The sequence below is a fragment of the Dama dama genome, chromosome 17 (assembly GCF_033118175.1).
Source record: "Dama dama isolate Ldn47 chromosome 17, ASM3311817v1, whole genome shotgun sequence".
Classification (NCBI taxonomy): Eukaryota; Metazoa; Chordata; class Mammalia; order Artiodactyla; family Cervidae; genus Dama; species Dama dama.
Window position 1 is genome coordinate 9,536,715 of NC_083697.1, and position 22,514 is coordinate 9,559,228.

General features: G+C 38.0%; 1 protein-coding gene across 1 annotated transcript in view; it reads left to right on the top strand.

Moving 5' to 3' along the window:
- MARCHF1 (membrane associated ring-CH-type finger 1) overlaps positions 1-22,514 on the top strand; it is a 121,432-nt gene that overhangs the window by 30,728 nt on the left and 68,190 nt on the right. The window contains exon 2 of the mRNA XM_061164092.1: positions 17,313-17,493. Within this exon, the coding sequence (XP_061020075.1) occupies positions 17,313-17,493 (181 nt within the window). The remainder of the gene's footprint in view (positions 1-17,312; positions 17,494-22,514) is intronic.

Genomic DNA, 22,514 nt, shown 5'->3' on the forward strand with positions numbered 1-22,514 from the left:
ATCATGCATCGAGCCTGGACTGGTGATTCATTTCACATATGATAATTTACATGTTTCAACGTCATTCTCCCAAATCACCCCACCCTCACCCTCTCCCACAGAGTCCAAAAGACTGTTCTATACATCTGTGTCTCTCTTGCTGTCTCACATACAGGGTTATCATTACCATCTTTCTAAATTCCATATATATGCATATATATTCTGTTCTATGATTGAGAAACAAGGATAGGGATAATAAAAGAGTATAAGAATCTTCTTTAAATTAATTTTTATTGGAGTATAGTTGCTTTACAATGCTGTTAGTTTCTGCTGTACAGTAAAGTGAATCAGCTATACATATACACATATCGCCTGTTTTCTGGATTTCCAGCAGAGTTCCCTGTGCTGAACAATAGGTTCTCATTAGTTATGTTTTATACATAGTAGTGTATATATGTGAATTCCAATCTCCCAGGTCATTCCCTTTCCCCTCTTGGTATCCATATGTTTGTTCTCTACATCTGTGTCTCTATTTCTGTTTTGCAAGTAATATCATCAATCCCATTTTTCTAGACTGCACATATATTTGTTAATATATAATTTGCTTTTCTCTTTATAACTTACTTCACTCTATACTACAGTCTCTAGGTCCATCGATATCTCTACAAAAAAAAAAAATCTTTCTAGGTAGACTACACACTAGGGAAAATATGAATTAGAAAGAGGAAATAAAGAACCACATTATTAATTAGGTATCTGTAATTCTGGGCTTTCCTCATAGCTCAGTCAGTAAAGAATCTGCCTGCAATGCAGGACACCCAGATTTGACTCCTGGGTTGGCAAGATCCCCCGAAGAAGGAAATGTATTCTTGCCTGGAGAATCTCATGGACAGAGGAGCCTGGTGGTCTACAGTCCATGGTGTCCCAAGAGTCGGACACAACTTAGTGACTAAACCATCTTCTGTAATTCTACTGCTAATTGGAAAAGTCTATTTAATAGACTTATTGTTTGAAATAATTATTTGGTATAGGTATTTTTGTTGCCACTTGGGAAAATATTTTTCAATTATTTTCAAAAATGTTTATTGTTTGAAATATGTCAAACACAAGAAAATAGCATCTAAGTGAAAGTGTGGAACTATTTCCTTCTGCTTTTCAAAATGATCCTCTCCATACAGTTATCCTCGCCATAACTAAGTTAAAAATTAGATTATCAGTGTTGTCATTTCCAAGTGGTGCTCCTGGTGACAAACAAATGCTTAGAGGCCTTATAAGTAGGTTAATTTTGAGCCTCTGTCCCGAAAAGCTTTTTTTAAAATTTATCCCTGGGTCAGGAAGATCCCCTGGAGGAGGGCATGGCAACCCACTACAGTATTCTTGCCTGGAGAATCCTATGGACAGAGGAGCCAAAGGGTTGCAAAGAGTCAGAAATGACTGAAGACACACACACACAATTGATTTACAATGTTGTTTTAGATTCAGTTGTCAGGAAAAGTTATTCAGTTATACATAGATATATATTATTTTTCATATTCTTTTCCATTATGGCTGATCATAGGATATTGACTATAGTTCCCTGTGCTATACAATAGGACCTTGTTGTTCATCCATCCTATATACAATAGTTTTAGTTAAAACACTAGAATCAGTGTAATCAGTCCTTCCCCTCATTGTCCATCTTCCTGGTCTCCTCTTATCAAATTCATGTCTACATTCCACAACTTTACTTTTGCAGGATCTCCTATTATCTTTTTTTATTGTCATGACTATTACACTAGTGCTTGTCCTCATTGCTATTGACTTTGGTGATTGTAATATCTTTTCTTTCCAATCTCTGCGGTAACATAGACAGATTAATCTTTCTAACAATCTACTTTCTCACTCAGATTCTTTATTGAGTTCCCCCTCCAACTGAATATAGTTAAAGCTTTTTTTTGTGTGTGCCTGTATGTGTGTGTGTAAATGTCAGTGCTAGATGAAGGCAATTTTTTTAGGCTCTCCACAATCCTAATTTTTCAACTTGACATCCCAATATAATCCTATCCAAACCTCATGTTCCTTCCAAACAGCCACGTACCTGACCTGATTACCTGGTGATTCCTACTGCTAGACAGTCACTGAAAGGCTCTTCTATGTCTGGAGTACTCTATGAACTTTCCCCTCCACCTGGCAAAAATTCTCCCCAGGCTCCAATTCTAATTTCTATAAACATTTTCCATTAGGCTCTAACCACCTTCTCACCCCTAATCAATACATTCTCTTTCTCTTCCTTGCAAAGTACCTAATTTCACACACATCACAAGGTAACTTGAATTCCAACTAGTTATACTACTGTCCAACGTATAAAGTGTCAAAGTATAACATCCTTGAAGGGAAAAGACTGAGACTTACTCATCTTTGCGTTTATCACAGCACCTTATATAACCTTGCACACACACAACAGATTATTTGGTGAGAGAATGATTAAGTAAATAAATGGACAAATGAAGGAATATGTGAATAAGTGAATGAAGAGAGACCAGTGTTCACTCAAAGTGGCTGAAGCTGCTGTATAACATTAATATTTTGTCAAGACACTCACTTAGCTATGTAGGGGAATTTATATGCAAAAGCATATTTCTAATTCATTCAGTGCATTCTTGGTTACCTGTAAATAAAGTAAGTGCCTTGTCAATTATCCATGGCAACTTGAGACTTCCTTAGAAGTAATGCTTAGCCAGATACGGCTAATGACTGGACAAAGCTGGAAGGAAGTAGTGGTGGACGATAAGGTTATAAGGATTCAAATACTTAGCAATTACAAAAAAGCTCTGTCACAAAATCAATTTGAATTAAGAATCTCTGCCACATGCAGAAAAGTAAAAGGACTAAATAGTTACAGTGATAAGTTAACTGATAGCTCTGCTATTATGTACATACCAAAGCCCTATTCTGCATCTGATCAAATATATTTGTTTCATCATATCTACACAGAAAGCAAATGAGTGTGTTTTATTTGTGCTTTTGTTTTTCCTTTTCACATCAATGCAAGCAGCTAATAAAAATTGAGCCTGATAACTTTAATAATCCCTGCTTAGAAATATCTCTAGTTCAGTTTTGTTCATCTTGCAAATGCATGCAAAAACATCTCAAAGTTGACATAAAATGAATATTTGTGATGTGTGAGTGTAGAGAAAAATCACTACATCAGGGTATTTATTCAATGTTTATTATCTATTAATTCATCTTAATATCACCAAAATAATAAGGTAGGATCTGGAAAGGTAAGCACATTGGGAAAAATCCATTCCTTTACTCAGAAATGGACCATGCTCTGCCTGGAGCCACCAACACATTGTGGATAGGGCAGCAAAGCCATGGTTTGCAAGAAAGGGATTATCCCAAAGGGCACAGTCCATCTTTTGATATCTCCTGACTTGGAGGATTTGGATAGTTTGAGCTGACATAAGGCTAATGAGAGAGATCTATCCTGCTGTTGAATGTGCCTGGGAATGGGACTCCTAGGCTACACATGCCAGCACAAAGGGGAAGACATCGCATGCACTCCACTTCCATGGAGACTTCTCGGAAATCCCTCCAAGAGGGCGTAGCCCACTATGAGACCGAATCACTAGGCTAGCCAATAATGAAGGAGTCCCTGTGACAACCCCTGATCCCTATCAGAATGTAAACTCCTGGGATCAACAGGTTGACAGGAGGCAATAAGGCTACAAGAGGAGCAATTCAAATATCATCTTACCAGTCCATTGCAGCTCACTGATCTAAAATACCTGTAAATTCAAATAGGCTTTGGCTGCCTCTGCTTCCATTATCGACATAAGTGATCGATCACTTGTCTTCTTCTTTTCCATTGTCTACTGTCCGATGGGAAGGACTCTGGACTCGCTCCAGGATCCAGTGAGGAGCCAGGGGTGCTGCTATCTCCCTGCCTTTGTGGTTGGTCCTTCCCTGCAGCTCTGTGCAGATGGTTTGAGGTTGGGACCAAGTCAGTGGTGACAAATTAGGGCATGAAATTAAACTCAGGAAGTCATGGTATGTGCCAGGTTTTTCAAGTTGAAAATACTCTTGAGAAAACAAAACATGTTAAAAAGTCATTTGTGTGTGAAGAGTTGTCACTCATCTGTAGATGTTAAAAAGATTGAAGATTCAGAATGATGAAACTTCTGATTACAAATATTGTATCACTCTCTATAACATATTTTTGTTTTATGTCATAATTGTATTTTTAATTAAAATTTACAAAATATTTTAAATCTCAGACTGAATGGTCTGAGCTTATAATACTTCATCTTTGTGGGGAAATCTTAGAAATCTGATTTGCAAGGTTTTTTTCTTTTAACTCCAAAATATATTTTGGCTCCATATCACTTAGAGTTGCTGGAAACAACTGTTGGTAAGAATAATACTAAATACTGTCCATCTTCTTCTCTGCTTTTTTAATAAGAGTTACTTCTCCTTTCTACAGAAGATCAGTTTGCTTGACTTCCTCTGATGCTCGGATAGGGTATAAAATTGGTACATCTCAGCTTACTTCCTCAAATGCAAATAAAGATTACATGGTATGTGTAAGGGTCATACATTTCTCACTTTCATTATAAGCGAGCTTTCCCGAAACATAAACAGAACACTGGTAATTGGAGACATCTTCTGAGAATTACTAAATCATCTCACTAAACTAGGCTATCTCTTTTGGTCTGTACTTGTTTAAACAACACTTTAAAATATAGTATCACTGGTCCATTTGTGGACCATCTTTACATTGACTTTTTAACACTGTCATCATTTAAATTGCTATTAATATCCTGCTATTCTTTCCATATAAAGAAAATCCTACTCCTCAAAATTAATATATAAGAATTTATTCTGCTTATAATAGCAGAACTTGCATAGGTGAAAAAACAAACCACAAACACCAAATCTGTATTAAGAACAATGATACCTCAAAACTCATAAGCAAAGAAGGTATAGAGTCTATTTCAAGAAGGATGTGAGTCTTAAAGGCAGCTTAAGTTTAGATGAAATAAGAGGGTCTCAGGGGGCTGAGATCACATTTGAGAAAATTCCCGGAGGCAACTAGTCTCAGAAGGCAATAGGCTGAGGAAATAAACACCTAAGCATGAATTGAAAAAAAATATATATTGTTTGATCTTTATCAATACTTAATTAACTTATTCTTATAAACAACCCTATGAAGTAGACAATGCTATTTTCCTATTTTATTCATGAAGAACTTGAAAGCACCAGAGATTAAGTGAATTAACAGACATGACCAGCAAAACTGATGCTACTGTTAGCAACCACATCATTTTCCCCAACATTTTCCAGGTAATGACACATGCAGAACACAAAATTTGTGTTCTGGGATTAATAGACCACACACCCAGGACCCTGAAACTGCCCTCTAGACTGAGGAATCAAGATCTTGGCACAGTGGTAACTTATTTGTATCATAACTCAAAGCTTCTCAGCTATCCTATAGGTAAATTCTGTAGCATGCTGCTATGCCTGTGTGTTAGGAATTAAGAGGAAATACAGTAGAATGGGTAAGGAAAATTCAAATTACAGAGGGTTAGCTGAAAGCCAGGTGAGATAATTTGGATTTTATTTGGTTGATGATAGGGTTCTTGAAGAATGGCATTATTTTAAGAGGATCTGAATAACTAACTGCATGTTTAAAGAATGATTTGGAGGACTTCCCTGATGATCCAGTGGCTAAGACCCCACACTCCCAATAGAGGGGGCCTGTGTTCAATTCCTGGTCAGGGAACCAGATCGCACATGCTGCAAATATGACCTGGTGAAGCTAAATAAATACATAAATAAAGTATTTTTAAAACTAATAATTTGGAAGGAACAAAGTCTTAAAGACAGTTTGTGTATCTGTTGACAATTCAAAACTACCAGAGCAATCACAGTGTGGATGAGAAGGAGGAAAATAATTTTTTTGAGAGGAAGGAAAAATCACTAAGGCATAAAAAGTATTGCCATATTGATAACAATTTGAATTTAGAATTCAAATTACCCAAAGCCTCAAAAACAAAGGCAAACAAGAGAATGAGATATTGATGGAATGGCATCTTTGGGAAGAGAAGCTAATTTGGAGATGGTGATATGTAGGAACCAGTAAGAACTGGCTGAGACTTCTTGCTATTGAAGGGGCAGCGGTTGGTTTGGAGACAAATGTTTTAAAGTCACAAGTCCAGGAGCAATATTTGAACTTGGTGGGCCTGGATGGCCTCCCTGGAGCAGTCAGTGTAGAAAGGAAAAATCAAAGGGTTAAGTATAAAACTCACAGGATAAGCAGAGGGGAAATGCTGACAAAAAAAATGTCAGGGGTGGAGCAAGGACTTTGGCCTGTGGGAAAGGAAAAAACATACTGGCAACACTAGAAATCTGAAGTCACGTAGTTTAAATGTCCATGCTTGAGTTCTTTTACACTAATGCGTGCCATGTATGATCCTACTTATGTTTGATGTTTGAGTTCTTTTCATGATGGGAAATCCACATCTCCTCAGCAAGCCCAGTTCAACTTTGGAAAGTTCCGTGTATAGATATATAGATATATTCTTTAACTTGTACTCTCTGGATCCAGTTGTGGGACAGAATAAACTAGCTGCCTTTCACATGATAGCTTGTCACATATCTAAAGACAGTTGCAGTCTAATGGCCCCTTCCGTGCCTTTTTTTCCTCTCCAAGATGTTAAACATAAAACTCAGTATTTTTTTTTTTTTGGTACCAAAATGAGTACAGTCATACTTTAAGAGGTGGCTTTTGCGACCTGATTGAACCTGGGTCTCCTGTATTACAGACAAATTCTTTACCATCTGAGTCACCAGGGATGCCCACAATATTAGGTAGACAAAACTTAGCCAAAAAATTAGATATGCTGAAAAGTATCAACATATTATTCCCGACATAGTAACTCACCTGTCATGTCTTAGCACAGGATCATCTCAAGCATCATATCTCAAATTTCTAAGCCCCAAATATTTTGGGTCTGTCTTCCATAAGTAGTCACTCTTTCAGTCCCTACAATCACCTTATATGCTCTTCTGATTCCACTTTTCCCAAGTTTAAGGGTTCAGTTCAGTTCAGTTGCTCAGTCGTGTCTGACTCTGCAACCCCATGAACCGCAGCACTCCCTGTCGATCACCAACTCCCAGAGTTTGCCCAACTCATGTCCATTGAGTCAGTGATGCCATCCAACCATCTCATTCTCTGTCATCCCCTTCTCCTCCTGCCGTCAACCTTTCCCAGCATCGGGGTCTTTTCAAATGAATCAGTTCTTCACATAAGGTGGCCAAAGTATGGGAGTTTCAGCTTCAGCATCAGTCCTTCCAATGAACACCCAGGACTGATCTCCTTTAGGATGGACTGGTTGGATCTCCTTGCAGTCCAAACGACTCTCAGGAGTCTTCCCCAACACCACAGTTCAAAAGTGTCAATTCTTCAGCACTCAGCTTTCTTTATAGTCCAACTCTCACATGACTACTGGAAAAACCATAGCCTTGACTAGACGGACCTTTGTTGGCAAAATAATGTCTCTGCTTTTTAATATGCTGTCTAGGTTGGTCATAACTTTCCTTCCAAGGAGTAAGAGTCTTTTAATTTCATGGCTGCAATCATCATCTGCAGTGATTTTGGGGTAGTGATATAAAAACAGTGTCACATAAGCCAAAAAGGGAAGAAGCTTTAAGAAGGAGGGGTTAGTCCACACTTCAAAGGGACATCAGGAAAGATGAAAAACTAGAGAAGTTCCTTAGACTTGACTGTGGGGAGGGTGCTGGTAGCTTAGGAGAAAAGTAATTTCATTAGTACAGTAGATTTGGAAATATCTGCCTTACTTACATCATGGTCCTAGAGGTGAAAAATGACAGTCTCATGAAGTAAAACACAGACATTAAATAATGAGTTGCTTTTATAAAAAGCATACAGTGCATTGCATTTACTACCTAGAAGCACATTTGTTTATTTCATTGACTTTGGCAGTAATGATCTGCTTTGGGACAATATTTATATTTTGCAGTATTTTCTCATATATCTTATTGGAACCTGTGATAACCATATAAATTTTACAGATTAAAAAAAAAATCAACTATCTGGAAACTTGTCTGAGGTCACCAACATACAGAAGAGTGAAGCTAAACCCAATCCTAGTTTTCCTCTACACATACCTAAACGTACTCCCATGCTAAGATTTCTTTGAGATGTGTCTGTGATACAACTAACCTGGGGATTCCAATGTGTCATAACAACTCACCTGAATGAAGTCAAATTCATAACCTTGACCTTACAAGTGCTTGCTCTAAGCATCTTAACAAACTAACTGCTAAAAAGCTCTTAGTCCAACGCACTGGAAGCAATAACATTGATAAACCAAATTAATAGTAGCAGTAGATTGCATGCTAAAATTAACCAATTTAGCCATAAAAAAATGAACAAATATTTGGTTGAATACTATATGCCAGGTACGTACTCTTTTGCTTAATCTTACTGACACCCTAAGAGTTATTTTTAGCTTAATTCTACACATGACTAAATGGAGATATTCTCCAGTTTACTAGAGTAGAGAACAAAGATGTGAGTCAAGATAAGATTTGTTTGTGAACTTCAAACACCAAATAATTCTATAAACTTTATTTTTATTTTTTCTGTGACAGTGGAAAAATACAACAAAAGGGAGGTGAACTAATCCTTAAGAGAGATGAATGCATCCTCTACATAGAGACAATTTTTGTCCTGTTTCCTCCCATTGTCAATATCAGTTCTTCAGCATCACTGTGTCTTTTGGCCTCTGAGAGCACAGGGTCCATGGGATGGTTTCACTGGCTTCCCTGCTCAGTTCATCTAGACTCTGTGACAGCTATTTTCATACCATCTTCTCTAATGTGCCGGAATCCTTCACTTCTGGCCTTCCCTATTCTGACCTGGTGATCTGGAGACAGTGAGGTTGTGTTACCCGCTGTGGGATCACACTGACTAATGAGCATATACAGAGTCAGAGAATGTCCACCATAAACCCATATATCTCATCTGATCTGGGACCTCACAGCTGCTCCACAATTGTGATATTCATGCTTGCTTAATTTTCCATCACATTCTCCCAGTGGCTTTCTTTAATCATTTAGAGCCTCTGTGAGACCTTAAGCGCCATGCCTCCCTGCCTTCCCTTTCATTACCTGTTGTCTGTTGTGTCAGGGAAGATAGTAAGACCACCCTTTAGGCTCAACTGCTGCACCTCCCCGTCCCCCACCTCCTCTCTGTCTTCACCAACGTTCCTCCTCTGCCTTTTGCTCATGGGAAACTGTTGGCTTCCCTCCTGGGTATCCTTGCACTTGTCCAAAGATATTCCTCTGCCATCCTTTCTTTACCCACACTCCCCTAACTTCTCAAGAAACTTCGTCTGACCATGGGTCATTCTCTTGCTTGATTATTTCTTTAAATGTCTCCCTCTCTGTGACACCTTCACTTCTGCTTATGAACACGTTCACTTTTACTGTGAAAACAAAATGAAATGCAAATAAAAACTAAAATTTTCTGCTAAAATAGTCTGCTATCCTTTCACTGTGTTGCTGTATTTCTCACAAAGAGAGATCATATCTCCTTACTCATTTATTTGAGCACTAATTTCTCATACGCTGCTTACTACCTTTCAACATGGCTTCTGCCCACCATACAGTCTAATCATTTTTAGCTTAGAAAAGTGAATTCTAAGAATGGGTGCTCCAAAATGCAGCCATGCCAAATCTATGTGCTTTAGTTACTAAGTTGTGACCGACTCTTGCAACCCATGGACTGGAGAGCGCTAGGCTCCTCTAAAGCAGCTCTTAGAGGGATGTTAATAACAATAGAGACCGCCCTCAAAAAAATAAGAAAAATATCAAATAAACAACCTAACCTACCACCTAAAAGAGTTGGAAACAGAACAAACAAAATCTAAAGTCAGCAGAAGGAAGGAAATAATAAAGATCAGAGGAAATAAATAAAATAGAGATTAAAAAGCAATTTAAAAAATAATAAAAGCAAGAGTTAGTCCTTTGAAAGGCTAAAAATGGGCACCAAATAGGTGCCAAACTCTGAAGAATGATGACTAGCTTTGAGGAAAGATAACATCCAAATTAAATCATTACAAACACAGCAGTGTCCATAGATACTGTGCTCAAAGCTTGGAAATGAAGTATGGGGGGAAATATAAGTAGGGAAATGAGAAAATAGCAAATGAGAAGGTGACATGGAATATGGGAAGAGAATTGAGAAGCTGTTTGAAGGTTACGGGGATGATTGACTTTAAGAGTCCCATGTTATAGAAATGCTTTGTCTCCAAAGCTTGTAGTCATGGAAACCAAGCTGGGGTCCTTGGAGAACTTGGCACATTCTGTAGGCTGTCTCCCATCTCTTCCCCAGTGTCACCATATTGCTTCAGATTCTTTTATTTTTCAGTTTTTATTGGAGTATACTTGATTTACAATGCTGTGTTCAATTGCAGGTGTACATCAAAGTGAATCAGTTATAGATAGATAGATAGATGATAGATAGATAGATAGATAGATAGATAGATAGATAGATAGATAGACAGATGATAGATAGATAGATAGATAGATAGATCTCCACTCTTTTTTTAAAATATTTTTTCCATTATAGAGTTTTGAGTAGAGTTCACTATGCTATACAGTAGGTCCTTATTAGATTTATGTTTCATAGATAAATTCATCTGTACCCTTTTTTTGATTCCACATACAAGTGATATTCTATATTTGTCTTTCTCTGTCTAACTTACTTCACTCAGTATGACAATCTCTATGTCCATCCACATTGCTGAAAATGGCATTATTTTGTTCTTTTTTAATGGATAAATTGCTCAATGTTAAGGATCTGCCTGCCAATGCAGGATACTGGTTGAATCCCCAGGGTTGGGAAGATCCCCTGGAGAAGGAAATGGCAACCCACTCCAGTATTCTGCCTGGAAAATCCCATGGAGAGAGGAGCCTGGCAGGTTACAGTCCATAGGGTCACAAAAGAGTTGGACACAACCTAGTAACATTAAACAACAATATTGCAATGTATATATGTGCCATATCTTCTTTATCCATTCTTCTGTTGATAGATATTTAGATTACTTCCATATCATGGCTATTGTAAATGGTGTTGTGATGAACATTAGAATACACATATCTTTTCAAATTAGGGTTTTCTCCAGGTAGATGCCCAGGAGTGGGATTGCTAGGTCATATGGTAAATCTTTTTAGTTTTGAAATAACTTCTGTACTGTTCTCCATAGTGGCTGTACCAACTTGCATTCTCACAAACAGTGTAAGAAGGCTTCCTTTTTTTCCACATCCTCCCCAGTATTTAGTGTTTATAGATTTTTTTATGATGACCATTCTGGCCAGTGTGAGGTGATTCCTCTTTGTAGATTCTTAATACCTAGATGCTTATAATCATTGCCCAAATGAGGTCCCTGCCTCCAGATTCTTTTCTCTCTCTCTCCAGTCACCCCACATGTTGATGCTAGTATCTGATTTTCTTTCCATGTAGCAAGAACTAAGAAAATGTGACCAAATGAAATAATGAATGAGTGAATGAAAAGAATTCTAAAGTTGCCTAGTCACTATGGCCCTCACAAAGATAAATTATTTAAAAAAAAAACTTTTGCATAAAAAATATTATTTTACCTGAACCAAGGTGTCTTTACAAATGGATAGGGAACAGGAAATGGAGGTCATTTTAAGGTATATAAGACTGTGAAAAAAAAAAAAAAGAAGCCTACTTTTCTTAAAACTTAAACATTAATTATCTATGATGAAACAGATCACCAGCCCAGGTGGGATGCATGAGACAAGTGCTCGGGCCTGGTGCACTGGGAAAACCCAGAGGGATGGGGTGGAGAGGGAGGTGGGAGGAGGGATCAGGATGAGGAATGCGTGTAACTCTATGGCTGATTCATATCAATGTATGACAAAACCCACTGAAATGTTGTGAAGTAATTAGCCTCCAACTAATAAAAAAAAAAAAAAGATAGAAACATGAAAAAAAAAAAAAAAACTTAAACATTAAAGGGGGGCTTGAAGCTTCAAACACACACACTTTGTAAAATTTAATTTGCTAAATAGTATTTTGTGGTCCACTCTTTACAAAAAGCTAGAAATTATATAAAAGTAGATAACCATTCAAGTTATAAATGGTGAAAACCTAACACGTGTTGATTGGACTATAAACAGCCAGTTAAAATACTAAAATGCCAATAAAATCTATGAATTCAACCTGTTCCTTCCACCAGGTGACAGACACCAATGTAGATCACCAATGATTTTAAAAATCACTTAATTCCAAGTCTCAATTTCCTATAAAGTGAAAGTACATCAAAATTATGATTATTTTATAATGCATTTTTATTATTGAACTCATTTTCTCTATATGATTATTATATTGGAAAAATCATGTTTATATTTTTATTACTATGTTTTCATTTAAAATTTAGCAATTATGGCTTGTGTGAAGTGTCAATTTAAGAATTGTTTAATTCTTTCTGTAATTGCACTATCACTTTACTTTTCGTTTCTAGTAGATATTTGAAATTGATATTTAGCTTTCAAATCCATTTAGAACAGTCTCAACATGGTTTGAAAAAGACTCTTGGGAACCAACATGAGTTGGATAACTTAGAAAATTTTCTTTCTTTTTTTTTTTTTGAGAGAACAGCGTCAAAACATGTATATTATCAAGGGTCAAACAGATCACCAGCCCAGGTTGGATGCATGAGACAAGTGCTCAGGATTGGTGCACTGGGAAGACCCAGAGGGATGGGGTGGGGAGGGAGGTGGGAGGGGAGTTCAGGATGGGGAATACATGCAAATCCATGGCTGATTCATGTCAATGTATGGCAAAAACCACTACAATATTATAAAGTAATTAGCCTCCAACTAATAAAAATAAATGGGAAAAAAATTTTCAAAATGCTAACACCATGTAAAAAGAAATCTTGTGCAACAGAAATGAAAATGAACCAAACTTTTGATTTTCCTGATGGGAAATAATCTTCAGTTCAGTTCAGCCTCTCAGCCATGTCCAACTCTTTGTGACCCCATGGACTGCAGCACACAAGGCTTCCATGTCCATCACCATCTCTCAGAACTTGCTCAAACTCATGTGCATTAAGTTGATGATGTCATCCAACCATCTCATCCTCTGTCATCCCCTTATCCTCGCACCTTTAATTTTGCCCAGAATCAGGATCTTTTGGAGTTTCAGCTTCAGCACCAGTCTTTCCAATGAATATTCAGAACTGATTTCCTTTAGGATTGACTGGTTTGGTCTTCTTGTTGTCCAAGGGACTCTCAATAGTCTTCTCCCATACCTCAATTCAAACGCATCAGTTCTTTAGCACTCAGCTTTGTTTATAGTCCAACTCTCACATCCATACTTGACTGCTGGAAAACCCATAGCTTTGACTAGACGGACCTTTGTCAGCAAAGAATCTTAACTTTATGAAAAAAAAATAATATTGTTGGTGATGCTTCAGGTAATTTTCAGGAGAAATTTTTTAAAAGAATGTGTTTAAGACATAAGAAGTCTTGACAACAGTCAGGTTCAGTTCTGGTCAGTCTAGAATCAACAAGGTCCCTGTTTCCATCCACTTATGATGAATTACTTTTTCAAGTTTGCAAAAATTCAGAGTCTCAGAACCATCTCGGAAGCTGTGCAGCATTTGACCCATTTTTTGGTCATAAATTATCAGATGGGATTAACTGCACATTTTTCTTTTTCAAATAAGAAACTTTCCCCCATCCCTACAGACTTGTTATGGGTCAACGGGCATCAGTGACAGGCCAGGGAGGAGCTTTTGGTTTTATCATATGCTTCTCCTTGGAACTTTTAATTCAATTTTTGTTACTTGCAGAAGTTGGGGTGATTTATTTTATAAATTTTGTTTTCATCATTGTTGATAACAGTCAGACATTGTCTTTAACTCAGAATCACCATAATGTAAATGTTTCCTGCAAAGGGTCAGATAGTGAAGTCTTTGTGGCCACATGCATCTTCTTCAGGCCTAGAGTTATAGTATGAACACAGCTCTTAACAATACATATACGTGTGTGCTGCTGCTACTAAATCGCTCAGTCGTGTCTGACTCTGTGTGACCCCATAGACGGCAGCCCACTAGGCTCCCCCATCCCCAGGATTCTCCAGGCAAGAACATTGGAGTGGGTTGCCACTTCCTTCGATGCATGAAAGTGAAAAGTGAAAGTGAAGTCGCTCAGTCGTGTCCGACTCTTAGCAACCCCATGGACTGCAGCCCACCAGGCTCCTCTGGCCATGGGATGTTCCAGGCAAGAGTACTGGAGTGGGTTGCCATTGCCTTCTTCATATGTGTGTGGGTGTGGTCCAAAAAAAAAAAAGAAAGAAACATTATCTGCCAAAACATGCATAAGGAAGTATCACACCACAATATGCTGGCCCCTGATCTAAGGGAGGATCTCTGTGTGAAGTCAGTGAGAGAACAGGTTCAAAGGACTTCAGAAATATTAGCCACTCATAATGTACAATTTGTTAGGGTTCAGTTGTTCCAAAAATAAATATTACATAAAAATGATGTGCTTTAATGGAAACATATACATTAACACATGTAAAAGAGATAACCAGTGTGAATTTGCTCTATGACACAGGGAACTCAAACCAGGGCTCTGTGACAACCTGGAAGGGTGAGATGGGGTGGGGAGTGGAAGGAAGTTTCAAGAGGGAGGGGATATATTGTACCTATGGCTGATCCATGTTAACATATGGCAGAAACCAATACAATATTGTAATTATCCTTGAATTAAAAATAATTTTTTTAATTGGAGATGTACAGCTAAAAAAATGATGTGTTTTAGAAACCCAGATTTGCTTTCGTTAGTCACTTTTATAATAAGTTAGAGTTTGTTGATTGAACAATTTCTTGACTCAACGAGCATCTACTGATCAATACTCTGTCAGCAACAGGTATGATATAAATTATACTAAGCTTTGATCCTAGGATCTACAGGTTTGGAGAGAGGACATATTTCAGTTTCATATTAAATAGGCTCTGAGATAATTTTTAGTTTTATCTTTTTATAAATTTTCATTGGAATATAGTTGCTTTACAAAGTTGTATTAGTTTCTCCTGTACAGCAAAGGGAATCAGCTATAACATATACATACATCTCCTCTTTTTTGGATTTCCTTCCTATCTAGGTCACCACAGAGCACTGAGTAGAGTTTCCTGAGATATACAGTAGATTCTCGTTGGTCATCTATTTTGTGAAATAAAGGAAAAGTGTTAGTCACACAAGTGTGTTTGACTCTTTGTGACCCTATGAACTCTAGCCAGCCAGGCTCCTCTGTCCACGGAGTTCTCCAAGCAAGAATACTGGAATGGGTAGCCACTCCCTTCTCCGGGGGGTCTTCCCATCCCAAGGACTGAACCTGGTCTCCTGCATTGCAGACAGATTCTTTATCATGCGAGCCACAAAGGAAGCCCAGTCAATAGTCTATATATGTCAATCTCAATTTTTAGCTTTTCCGCACTGAGCCAGCCTTTGACAGCTACCCCCAACACTGCTACTTTGTAATTCCATCCAGGGGAAGGCAGACACTAGTTTTGAACTTTCCCTTGTTCTATCTTTTCACTCCACCCAAAGAACTTTTGAAGTCAGTGTTGCTGTTTGCTTACTTTGTCTTTACTGAAGAAAAAGAGATTCAGAATATTAGTGTACTGTGTCATACTTCTTTATTTTGAAGTTAGGGGAGGGTTAAGTTTCAATTCCTGTTATCTCATTGAAGTAACAATCTGACCAACCAACCACTGCATTTCCCCTGGGAGACAGTTGAGCTAGATAAACATACTTTAAAATCCACTTTTTTAAAAAGCACTGCTTCTGGTGAAGATGGCTGAAAGGAAAGAACAGCAGTAGTAATTCAAACATTCTTCCAGCCTGTCACTATGACTCAGCTCCAAAAAATAACTATACAAGTGTTCTGGGAACATTCCATTCATATTTCTAACAGATTTCAAGCAATATTTCTAATCAAATTTAGGAACAACTTCTATAGCTTCTAGATAATAAGAATTATTGAAGTTGTAAGATTTGAATTTGTGACCTCATGTCATGAAAAGCTTATCTCATCCAATGAGGAAAACAAGTTCGTTTTTAAAATTTGAAGATGAGAATAATGGAGATTTTATAGACTGAATCTATGACATTAGAAATCATAGTAATTCAGTAAGCTGCTTGAAATAAGAACTTTTAGGAAGACATAGTAATTAACATTTTAAAACAGTAGCTGAACTTTACTGTTTACTGTAGCTAAACTTTCTGTAACCAAAGACTTTCATGACAATGATGATTATTAAAGTTTAACCCATTTGTTGTGAACAAATGTGTGCATCTTCCCAGGAAAATTTTTATAATATTTCCAAGCTGATACTGTCTATATTCACTTTATTCCATGGCAACACACTAAATTTTTTCAGAATTCTTTCACATTGGTAGAATATCATATGTACTAAATTACACACCCTCTGAAACTATTGTCAAAATAAAACAATGAGATTATCAGATTCCAACATTCCTTAGAATACTAAACTGTAACTTTAATATATGAAAGAAAGCTTGTGTCTGTGGACACTGACTTTTTTTTTTTTTTTTTTTTTTTGGAGTATAATTCCTTTACAATAGTACACTGACTTTTATTTTTTTGAACTTTTTATTTTGTATTGGAGTATAACTGATTAACAATGTTGTGGTAGTTTCAAGTGAATAGTGAAGGGACTCAGCCATGCATAGACATGTATCCATTCTCCCTCAAACACCACTCCTATCCAGGCTGCCACAAAACACTGAATAGAGTCCCATGTGCTATATGATAGGTTCTTGTTGGTCATCAATTTTAAATAAAGCAGTGTGTACATGACCTTCCCAAACTCCCTAACTATCCATCCAAACAAACAGCTGTAAGTTTGTTTTCTAAGTCTGTGAGTCTCTTTCTGTTGGGACACTGACTTTTGATAGATAAAAGTGGGGGCACAGCTCAATAGTTAGTCTATTAAAATTTATTTCCCTGGAGGAATGATTGTGCATTTTTGATGTACAGGTGTGTAAAGCCCCAGGATATGACCTAAGAGTCCAGCAATGACTAAGGCAAGTGAAAGGAAATTAATACTGACCACTTATTTAGCTCCAGCTTTAAGTTGAATTGAAACATTTGTGGTTCCAAATGTGAGGTTGTAGATTCCAATAAGCCTAGGATGCTCAAGGAGGAGGATATGGTGTGCACCCTGGGAGATCTCACCTGCTTGCTGTGTCCTCCCCAGGATCTGTCACTGCGAAGGGGACGAGGAGAGCCCACTCATCACGCCCTGCCGCTGCACAGGCACCCTACGCTTCGTGCACCAGGCCTGCCTGCACCAGTGGATCAAGAGCTCTGACACACGCTGCTGTGAGCTGTGCAAATATGACTTCATCATGGAGACCAAGCTCAAGCCCCTGCGGAAGGTACCGTGTTGCCTGGACCAGTTCAAGAGAGCTGGCAAGACAGGCTTCTCTTTTTTAATTGAAGTATAGCTGAATTCAGCAAAAATGTACAGTGTTATGTTACTTTCAGGTGTACACCAAGGTGATTCAGTGATGCATACATATTAAAAGCACATTTCCACAATAAGATTTTGCTAATGTGCTAATATCCACTAAGACTATACATCATGTGTTGGGCTCAATATGGAAAATGCAACCAAGTTTTCCCAGATAATTCTCCATACTTCTGTCTGAGGTTCTGGGGCCTCTGATTTTTGTATCACTCTTCAAAGTAAAAAAGCCATGTGCATGTGTATGCATGTGTGAATGTGCTTGTGAGTGTATCCAAAATATACCTATGGGTCAATGTAACTGAACTGATGGAAGGGGACTGTGAGAACATTGTACTTACTAAGTCAATTCTCAAGAAGGTTAGATAATAGACCACAAAGATTAAACAATGTGAAGTCACATAATGTTTTGAAAACCAAGCATTTGGTAAGAAAGAGAATGATCTCTTCTATAAGGTGTGGAGACTTTCTTGTGTTTGCCTTTATCTGGGGATTTGGTTTTGTTCTGGGAGTGTGTAATTTCCTCAATTCTGTCTCATCACAACAAAAATTTGAAGTGACGGACATTAAAGCCCTTGGACAGACTGTGTCACAGCTGTAGGACAGATCAGTGTTACGGCTCCGAGTTACAGCTCAGTTTTATTTAGAAAATAAAGCAAAATACATCCTTGAGGCGTGATGGCATGCCAACCCAAAAGATGCAAAGAGAAGAGAGAGAGAGAGAACCTTGGCCCTTTGGCTCCTCTTTTTATGTTTTTCCTCCTCCTCTGGGCCTGACCTATGTAAATTGGGCTAGCCAGGAGTGCTATTTGTTCTACCTGAGGTCCTCACTCTGGTCCTTGGAACTTCCTTTGTTCTATTGTCATGGGCTTTTCCCTTCCTTGTCTTTTAGCCACCACCATTCTGGACTCCTGTTTCCTATTCCAACTACCCAGCAGTTTGATGGTTCATGTAAGAAAAGTATCATTTTCCATATTGTGCACCAAGCTGTAAGACAGAGGTAGTGTTTTTAACTATAAACTTAATCTTCAAATTTCTCATTTGTGCTATATTTTTCTAAATAATGAAGATAATAATTGAGATAAGTATGAAGTTAGCATCTAGCTCAATGCTGGAAAAGGATAGATTGTAAAGGAGCAAATGAAGACAATGAACTTTACCTAATTCATGTGTAACAGTTTTGTCATTGTTGTTCAGTTGCTAAGTTGTGTCTGACTCTTTGTGACCCCCATGACTGCAGCACGCTAGGCTCCTCTGTTCTTCAATATCTCCCGGAGTTTGCTCAAACTCATGTCCATTGAGCAGGTGATGCTATCTAACGATCTCATCCTGTGCCACCCTCTTCTGCTTTTGCACTCAATCTTGCTCAGCATTAGGGTCTTTTCCAATGAATCAGCTCTTCACATCAGGTGTGATACTGTGACCCTGAATTTTGGGCTCACAGGTGGTGGGTGGTGCTCGTGGTAAAGAACATGCCTGCCAGTGCAGGAGATGTAACAGACACGGGTTTGATCCCCATCTTATTTTTTGGCCTAACTCCAGTCTTACCTATTTAGATACTTCAGCTTCCAAAGGAGAGTATGGAGACTGCAATTTAAATAACAAATCTAGCTAGGATTGCATTTTATTTAAATTTCATGCAAAGAAAAAGTGGACAAGAGTGACGGGTTCCAGGGCAAGCAAAGTGTAGAGCAAACAAAAATTTTCCAATAGGCATCCAATTGGTGGCTGGCTATTGCAATTCTTTATTAATTCTGTAAATTATGGAGAAACAGAATAAACAGCCACTGCTTTGCAGTAGCCTTGATTTTTGACATCTGCCTGTGGTTATAGATGTCAAAATTGATGCACAACATATCTTTGAGTTATGGATTTTCTTTTTCTTCTTCTTTTTTTTTTTATTTTCTTAGCATATGGGGTGACCTGAGTTCAAAAAGGTGAGACTCTGCTCCTCCAGGTCCCAAAGCAATCAATGCCAGAAATAGACGTGCACCCTTCCTCCTTGCCCTTTGCTCTATCTGCTGAAAGATGCTGTGTGCTGTCTGGAGCTGCTAAATGACACATCATGCTCTGTGATTCTGTACATTTTTCCTCTTACCCCTCAGGGAAGTACCAATTGTTTCATGACATCTGTATAGTTCTCCATTTTTTTCAACATACATCTGTACAAAGTTTTCATTTCAACTCTGTCAAAAACAATATTTCAATTTGAGAACAATCTAGAATAAAATATTCTAATTTCCTCTTCTTCATACCATCTACTGTCATGGTCTGGGCATGAGTTGGAAAAGAATTTCCAGACATGAGACAGAATGAGAGGGAAATAAAGTTTATTAGAATGGGAGACACTGTTAGAACAGCATGCCAGTTCAATGGAGAACCGTTGCTAAACAAGGGGTCCTTAGTCCACTTCATACATGGGGTACAAGGACTGGGATAGGGGTCTTGTGGTTCCTTTGCAAATTGGATGAGGCACATATACTGAGTGGGGGAAGAGTAAGTCAAATACCTTCTCCCCATGGGGTAGGGGGGAGAGAGGTTATACTTCTCAGGAGGACCTGAAATCTGTTAATAGTTACAACGTGGGAAAAGGAAAGATGATAAGTGTATGGTTTTTCTGATCCTGCATTTATCCCTGCATTTATCTGGTCTTTTCATCCTTGAGTCACTACAATCTTCCCTGTCTTTATTTTTAGGGCCAATTCTTTGGCCCCTTTTGATACTCTGCTCATGTCTAACTATCTACCTATTTCCCTTCTCAGGCATTTGGGAACCCAGTCTCAGGGGAAAGGGGGCAACGGCCACTCTGACTTCAGGCTGTACGGGGGCATCGTGGGGCTGTGGGTTCCCTATGCCTGCTGTCTGTCAGGGTGCATTTACAGAGGGAGATGAGAGTCCATGGAATGATAAGGCAGTTTGTTTCCACATTGTCTGGGTGTTGGCCAGGGAATATTCTTGTTATACTATCACTTGGAGATTTGTTGTATTCTAGAAGAAACAAACTTTTGAGTTAAAGATATATGGCCCAAAGATTAATAGAAGTAGAAAAACTGCTGGTTAGAACCAGGAGAACCAGGAGTAGACAAAGACTTTGGTTCGTGATGCTAGTATTTCTCTAGATAGGAGAAAATGTAAGAATTTGGGTTCATAAAATCTTTACCTGGAAACATCTGACTCTCTGCAGGCAATTCTTCTGGGCTTTTCCCAGAGCACAGAGCACCTTATTTCTGATCTCCACCCTGAACTCGTCTCAGGGCATGTCAGCAGCTTGCAGTGGTCATGATGTAATCTTTGCAGAGGCAGCTGGCAAGTGCCAACTTTCAGTATGCAGGGTCCCTTCACAGCCACATATTTGGCCATGCTTTGGGGGCATTTCATGGCCATTTGTGTCCCACAGTGCTGGGAAGGCACATTTCCAGGTCTAGGGAAGATCCCATTGATAGGCCCACTCTGTGTGCCTATCACTGGACCAGGCCTTGTGAGTAACAAGTCTCTGCACCATACCTGTCCCACTACCCTCGTGGTCCAGGAAAATATTCCCTCTTGTTGCTTCTTCCCTTATCTAAAGTTATGTTATTACAATCATTGATCTCATATGGAATAACATAAGAAACAATCTTCTGAAACAAGTGACATAGAAAATAATACAGCTAGCAGTTATTAGTAAGGTCACAAGCCAGAATTTAAGTCAAGAACTTTCATTAGGTATAGCCCAGTATACCCAGGTTATCTGACTTACTTAAATGAATATAGCCAGGTGTGAATCTCCTGGTTGTGCATCATGGAGCATCTGACCTTTATCCAAAGATTGGTTATTGAGATAAGCTTTAGAAACAAACTTAGAGTGTTCTCTTTAATAACAATTAATCAAACCTTTTAACAATATAACATAACAACAAGGAACTAGCTCAGAAGTGAGTGGTAGTAAACACAGACCTTAATTAACAAAACTAGAACTTAATAAGTGAAATATATGTATATTTTTGTCATTGTGAAAGCATTTAACTCATCAAATAAAAATGAGGTTTGTCAGGGAGCTGGGAAATTCCAAGTGGCCATCTTGGATTTCCCATAGCACTGACTCTGATTTACAGCTATTGTTCACCCATTTTTAATTTCCTGATTTAGTAGTAGGCTGTTGCCATGTTTTAAAGACATCTGGATAGCAGAAGTCTAACCGTGAGGGCTTATTTTTTGTAGAAGCAGAATGAACTTTGTCTACACGTACAATAATCTTAAATAATGCTTCTTTACCAAAGTAACAAAAGATTTTAAAAACAAATATAAACAACTTAAAGGCAAATTGTTATTAAAAGCTGTATTCTAAGAAAACTTTGTTCCCTTAACATAGAGAGTAAACTAAATTCCAGTCTGTTACCAGTTTACCAGATAACAAACAAACAAAACTTGTAACACTTTAACATGATAACTAGAATTATAATTGACCACATTTTATCAGGGCATATCAGATCTATATGAATTCCACATAATTTTAGGATATCTATTTTAGTAACATCAACCATACAGTAAAATCTGAGAAGATTTATCACCCCTTCAACAGCACTTTCCATGTAATTTAACATGTCCAATGAACCCAGGTAGTTTAATAGCTCTTTGGGATGTCTCAGGGGCCCTCTGAAGCATCCCAGGGTCAGCTAGAAGTCAAGTTATTTAAGAAGTTTTGCCGATAAATATCAAAAGGGTTTATAACACTGTTAGATAGAATCATATAGATCACTGTGAAACATTATATTCACTTAACCAAAGTAACAAAGAAAATTTCAAAGTAAACATAGACGAGATCACTTCAGAGGTAAAGAAACCTAAACTTCATTATCAAAAACAATTCAACATCTCAAGAAAACTTGTATTTATGCACAAAACTCTTCCCTTGGGGTTCACTTTCCATAAAACCTTATCACTTTCTGTACC